The 5,695-nt window shown below is 50.8% G+C and overlaps 1 protein-coding gene across 1 annotated transcript in view; it reads left to right on the top strand.

Moving 5' to 3' along the window:
- Positions 1 to 4,618: 4,618 nt before the first annotated feature.
- The window catches only part of lix1l (limb and CNS expressed 1 like), a 2,865-nt gene continuing 1,788 nt past the window's right edge, over positions 4,619 to 5,695 (top strand). The window contains exons 1-3 of the mRNA XM_048594540.1: positions 4,619 to 4,805; positions 4,993 to 5,133; positions 5,567 to 5,662. Of these exons, the coding sequence (XP_048450497.1) occupies positions 4,677 to 4,805; positions 4,993 to 5,133; positions 5,567 to 5,662 (366 nt within the window). The 5' untranslated portion in view covers positions 4,619 to 4,676. The remainder of the gene's footprint in view (positions 4,806 to 4,992; positions 5,134 to 5,566; positions 5,663 to 5,695) is intronic.

Below are 5,695 nucleotides of genomic sequence, written 5' to 3'. Positions count from 1 at the left end.
GTGGAAAGTTCTTTACGCAGAGGGTGGTGGGTGCCTGGAACGCGTTGCCAGCGGAGGTGATAGAGGCAGGCACGATAGCGTCATTTAAGATGTATCTAGACAGATACATGAATGGGCAGGGAGCAAAGGGATACAGCTCCTTGGAAAATAGGCGACAGGTTTAGATAGAGGATCTGGATCAGCGCAGGCTTGGAGGGCTGAAGGGCCTGTTCCTGTGCTGCAATTTTCTTTGTTCTTTGTTTTTTGATATGGGATGGGTGGGGGTGTAGGATATGGGGGTAGGCGTTGGGGGTTAGGATTTGGGGTGGGGGATAGGATATGGGGGTGGGGGCGTAGGATATGGGAGTGGGGGGGGAGGGGAGGGTGTGGGGAGGATGGGGAGGGGTTGGAATGGGTTGTGGGGCGATGGGGAGGGGACAGGGTGTTTCTCCATGTGTTTCATCTTCCTATCTTGTCTGCTCCCCCAGTATCCTCATGTCCTCTCCTCATTTATCTACCTCTTGTCACTCACCCCAACTCCTTGTCTCCCCCAATCTCCTCGTCCTCCTTCCCATTCCCACGTCTCCCTGGCAATCACCTCATTGCCCTCAGGTACTCCTTCCCCTCCCGTCCCCTCATCTCCCTCTTCCCACCCATCATCTGCTCCTGCCACCCCCCCTTGCCATGCCTTACCCTCCACTCCCCCACTGGATTACACCTTTCCCTCGTGTTTACCCACCTTATCTGGATCTACCCCACCCCCTCCTTGTCAACACACCCTCCTCCTCCTCCTCATCTGCCATCTCCTTTGTTCCTTTCCCCTTTTTCCCTCGTGTTCAGCAATAGATCACACCTTCCCTTCTTTTTGTGCCCACACTGTATCCACCGCACTCTGCACCCTGCACCCCCATCATCCTGTTCCCCTCATCCTACCCCTTCTACTTCTCTCTGCCTCTCTCCCTCAGTCTCTCTCACCACCCTCCATTTCCCTTTCTCTCTCCCTCCCCCTCCGTCTGCCTCCCCTCCCCAACCCTCCGTCTGCCACCCCCTCCCCCTCCGTCTGTCTGCCTCCCCCGCCCTTCTGTCTGCCTTCCGTCTGCCCTCCCCCCACCTTCCATCTGCCTCTCCCCCCCACCTTCCATCTACCTCTCCCCACCCCCCACTTCCGTCTGCCTCCCCCTCTCCCCACCCTCTTTCTCTTCCCCTTCCATCTCACACTTTCTCTCCCACGGTCTGTGCAGTTTCCACATTCTTCCCAGGTCTGCATGGGTTTCCTCTGGATGCTCCGGTTTCCTCCCACAGTGCAGGATAGAGTGGATTGGCCACATTAAATTGCCACGTTGTGTTCAAGGATGTGCAGGCTTGGTGGATTAGCCATGGGAAATGCAGGGTTACAGGGATAGGGTTTGTGTGGGATATTCTTTGGAGGGTTGGCTTGATGGCCTGCTTCCACACTATAGGGGTTTTATGGTCTCTCTCTCTCTCTCTCTCTCTCTCTCTCTCTCTCTTTCGCCCTACTGTTTCTGTCTGTCTCTCTCCCTCTCTCGGTCTCTTTCCATCTTTCTCTCTTTCTGTCTCCCTCACCGCCAAACTCCCAGTTCATTTCAGGTTCCCAAAGTTGCGAAGGATATTAGTTGGCATGACTGTTAAGAGTGGGTTTAAAAGCCAGCAGAGAGGATGTTAAAATGTTAGTAATTGATAAGACAGCGTGTGAGAGTAAACTGGCTCTGAAAACAGAAATACATTCTCCGAGCCAGAAGGAAGAGAGTGGCTAAAGTAAACCTCGGTCCTCTCGGTACGAGGGGCCGGGAGATGTGACAAAGGGCATTTTCACCTAGAGGGTGGTGGGAACTCGCTGCCTACTTAGATGGGCAGGGTATGATCAGGCATGTGTGGATGTATGAAACGGAAATGGTGTGTTTTTCAAGGCTGTAACTTGGAGGGTAGATCGGGGGAATAGCAGATGTGGTAAATCCCAATTTCCATCAGGCATTAAATAAGGTGCCACAGGCAAGATACGGGCTCGGGGAATTGGAATGACATATTAGCTTGAATGGAGGATTGATTAATGAAAGAAAGCAGAGAGCTGTGACAAATGGGATGTTCTGACCATTGGAGTGTTGCAAAACACTGTGCGGATGCCTGAGTTATGTACAATACATTAATAACATAAACATGGAGACCAGGAGTGATGTATCTAAGTTTACTGATGATACAAAGCTACGTGTGAATGCAAGAAGGACACAAAGAGGTTGCAAAGTGAAATCAACTGGTTAAAAGGGTGGGTAAAAAGCTGGCAGATGCAGTGTAATGTCAACAGGTGTGAGATTATTTGGCCTTAGAAAAGCAGCATTTTTGTTTTAAAAGAGACTGAAACTTGTAACCATTTGGAGCACAGCCCCATAATTCTTCATCCTGCTAGTCATTAGAAATCTATCAAACTCTACCTTAAAAACTGAGCTTCCACAGCGGTCTGTGCAAGAGAAATCCAAAGGATCGCAACCATCTGAATGAAATAATTCCTCCTCATTTCACTCCTAAGTGGCTTCCCCTAAACAGCAACAACTTTGTCAATCTTATCTGACCGTCCTAATCCTGTTCACACCCCCTCTCCCAATCAAATCTCCTCTCCTTCTCCAAGAATAATACCCTCCTACAGGGGGTGGGGGGGTCCCAACCCCATCCTAGACCTGACCCTGATGCTCAAACCCCCTCATCCCACATCCCATTCTGGTGAATTCTTCGTTTGATGACCCTCATGTCCTTCCCTAAAATGTGGCGACCGGAAATAGATGCAGTGCTGTAGAGTCATACAGCATGGAAATAGACTCCTCACTCCAACTCATCGATGCTAATCGGGTTTCCCAAACTGAACTGGTCACATTTCCCTGTGTTCAGCCCATATCCCTTGAAACCCTTCCTATCCGTGTACCTGTCCAAATGTCTTTTAAATGTTGTAACTGTACCTGTGTCTACCACTTCCATTCCATTTATGCACCACTGTCTGTGTGAAAACATTGACCTTCAGGTCCCTTTTAAATCTTTCTCCTCTCACTTTAAACCTGTGCCCTCTAGTTTCGAACTCCCTCACCCTAGGGAAAAGACCTTGGCTATTCAAAATAAAAACTGAAAGAACTGTGGATGCTGGAAACCAGAAACAAAAACAGAAATTGCTGGAGAAGCTCAGCAGGTCTGGCAGCGTATGTGGATAGAAATCAGGGTTAACATTTCAGGTCCAGTGACCCTTCCTCAGAACTGATGATAGCTAGGTAAAAATTGCTTATTCTGCAGAACATAGTATGGGGGGAGAGGGTAAGGAGCAAATGATAGGTGGAGATAGAACCCAAAGGGAGAGAACAGTTGGACAGACAAAGGAGTGGATAACGTTCTGGCTCAAGAGGGTGAAAAGCTATTAATGGAGACAATTAGTGGCTAACAATGCGTTGTGTATAAAGCAGACCATGTGATAACAAGAGATAACACAGTATGGAGCTGGATGAACACAGCAGGTCAGGCAGCATCAGAGGAGCAGGAAAGCTGACGTTTTGGGTTGGGAACCTTCTACAGAGATGTTGGCCAGACACCATGGTGGTGTGTTGAAGTGGAAGGCAGCTGGAAGCTCAGGGTCTTTTTTCCGGGCAGAATGTAGGTTTTCTGCAAGTAGTCACCTTTACTATTCACCTTATCTGTGCCTCTCATGATTTTATAAACCTCTATAAGGTCACCCCTCAACCTCCTATGCTCTAGGGGAGAAAAAGTCCCAGGCTATCCAGCCCTTCCCCATAACTCAAATCCTCCAATCCCAGTAACATCCTTGTAAGTCTTTTCTGTACCCTTTCCAATTTAATAGCTAAAACCATTTCTGAATGTACAGTTGCCTCTGCGATCTCCACTTTTACTGACAGTTTGTCAGACTCCTCTTTCTATAAAAATGCCCAGACAGAAAGAGAGTTGGGGCAAAAGATCAGCCTGAATGGCAGAGCAGACTCGAGCTGAAGGAGCCTACTTCTCATCCACATAGCATGTAGGTCAGACAGGATAAATGCAGGAAGGATGTTCCTGCAAATATGGGTGGGGGGAGTCCAGAACTGGGGGTGGGGGTCACAGTCGAAAGGAGACTAGGTAGGACTGAGATGAGGAGAAATGTCTTCACCCAGAGAGTGGGGAGCCTGTAGAATTCACTGCCAAAGAGACCTGACTAGGCTTTTAATTGCCTTAAAGTTTCCTGGGTAACTCTTAAGTTATCGGAAGCTGAACCCTCTTGAATTTTCCAAGATTAAGGGCTGTTCTCGGAGGGCATGTGCCCTGGTGTAATTGTCCTTCAGTCTTCAATTTCTGTTGCGTCTGGGATTCTGCAGGTCCTAATACTCCTCTTTGGTCTGCAGTAACTCTCTGACCATTAGTTGAAGCAAGGGAGACATGAGAGGAAATGTTACCACGCAGCGACAGACTAGGATCGGGAATGTGCTGCCTGAGATGCAGCTTCGATGGAGGCATTTGAGATGGAATTGGATTATAATCTGAAAAGGGAGAGTGCGCAGGTTCATGGGGGTGAAGACAGGAACGGCTAACTCAGACTTGATGGGCTGAATGGCCACCTTGCGTGCTGTAAACGTTCTGACCTGTGGTTCCTCTCTCTCTCTCTCTCCGCACCATCCCCAGTGAACGTGGTGGAGGCCCTGCAGGAGTTCTGGCAGATGAAGCACAGCCGAGGGGCAGAGCTGAGGAACGGCGCCCTGGTGGTGTATGAGATGGTGCCCTCCAGCAGCCCCCCGTACGTCTGCTACGTCACCCTGCCAGGGGGCAGCTGCTTCGGTAGTTTCCAGGTATGGCGCCCGCTTACTGTGCCAAGCGATGTGAGCCTGCGCTGTGAGCCCCGATGAGTGCCTCCGGCCAGAAGGAGAGCCGGCGGCCTCGGTGCCAACTTGGCGGTGGCGCTGCCGGGTGCCAGCTGTGCCGCACGTCACCTGCTTGCTGTTCGGTGTTGTAAAAGTTTGTTTCGGATTCTCGCAGCTGTGCCAGACCAAGGCGGAGGGCAGACGCAGTGCGGCCAAGATTGCCCTGATGAATTCTGTCTTCAACGAGCACCCATCGCGCAGGATCAACGACAGCTTCATCGAGAAGAGTGTGTCCGAGGCCCTGGCTTCCTTCAAAGTGAGTACTGCAGTGTTGTCTGGGGTGGGGAGGGGGGGAGGTTTGCTGCTGCTGGGATGGTGAAAGATGGAAGGGCCACTCTGCCCATCTGCCTGAAAACCCTCCCTGGAACACTGCACTGGGTCATGGAGTTAAGCTGCCTCATTACTGCAATCCACGGTTGGCTAGGGAAAGGAGGAATCCCGAGAGCTTCACGCGGGTGGCGAATCCAATCATCACCCAGCAGGAAGGGGCTACTCAGCCGATCGTGTCTGTACAAGGTCCAATGGAGGGCCCCCTCTGTCCCCCACTCAGACCTGCAGCATTGACCCCCGTTGGAAATGCACCGATTTGATGATCTGGCCCTTAAGGAGGCTCAGTTGATCCTGATTGTAACTCGCAGAGTTTGAGACTCGGTCTCCACAACCACCCTCTGTTTCTGACCTTTCCACAGGGGAACAAGGACGAGGCTGACATTTCCAATACTGGCATTGGAGCCTTCCGATTCATGCTGGAGTCCAACAGAGGGAAGTCCATGCTGGAATTTCAGGTAAAGCTGGGGCTTGGGAGAGGGGCAGAGAGG

Source organism: Rhincodon typus, unplaced genomic scaffold (assembly GCF_021869965.1).
Source record: "Rhincodon typus isolate 14 unplaced genomic scaffold, sRhiTyp1.1 hic_rhity00010688, whole genome shotgun sequence".
Classification (NCBI taxonomy): domain Eukaryota; kingdom Metazoa; phylum Chordata; class Chondrichthyes; order Orectolobiformes; family Rhincodontidae; genus Rhincodon; species Rhincodon typus.
This window is presented reverse-complemented; position numbering and strand designations above follow the sequence as displayed.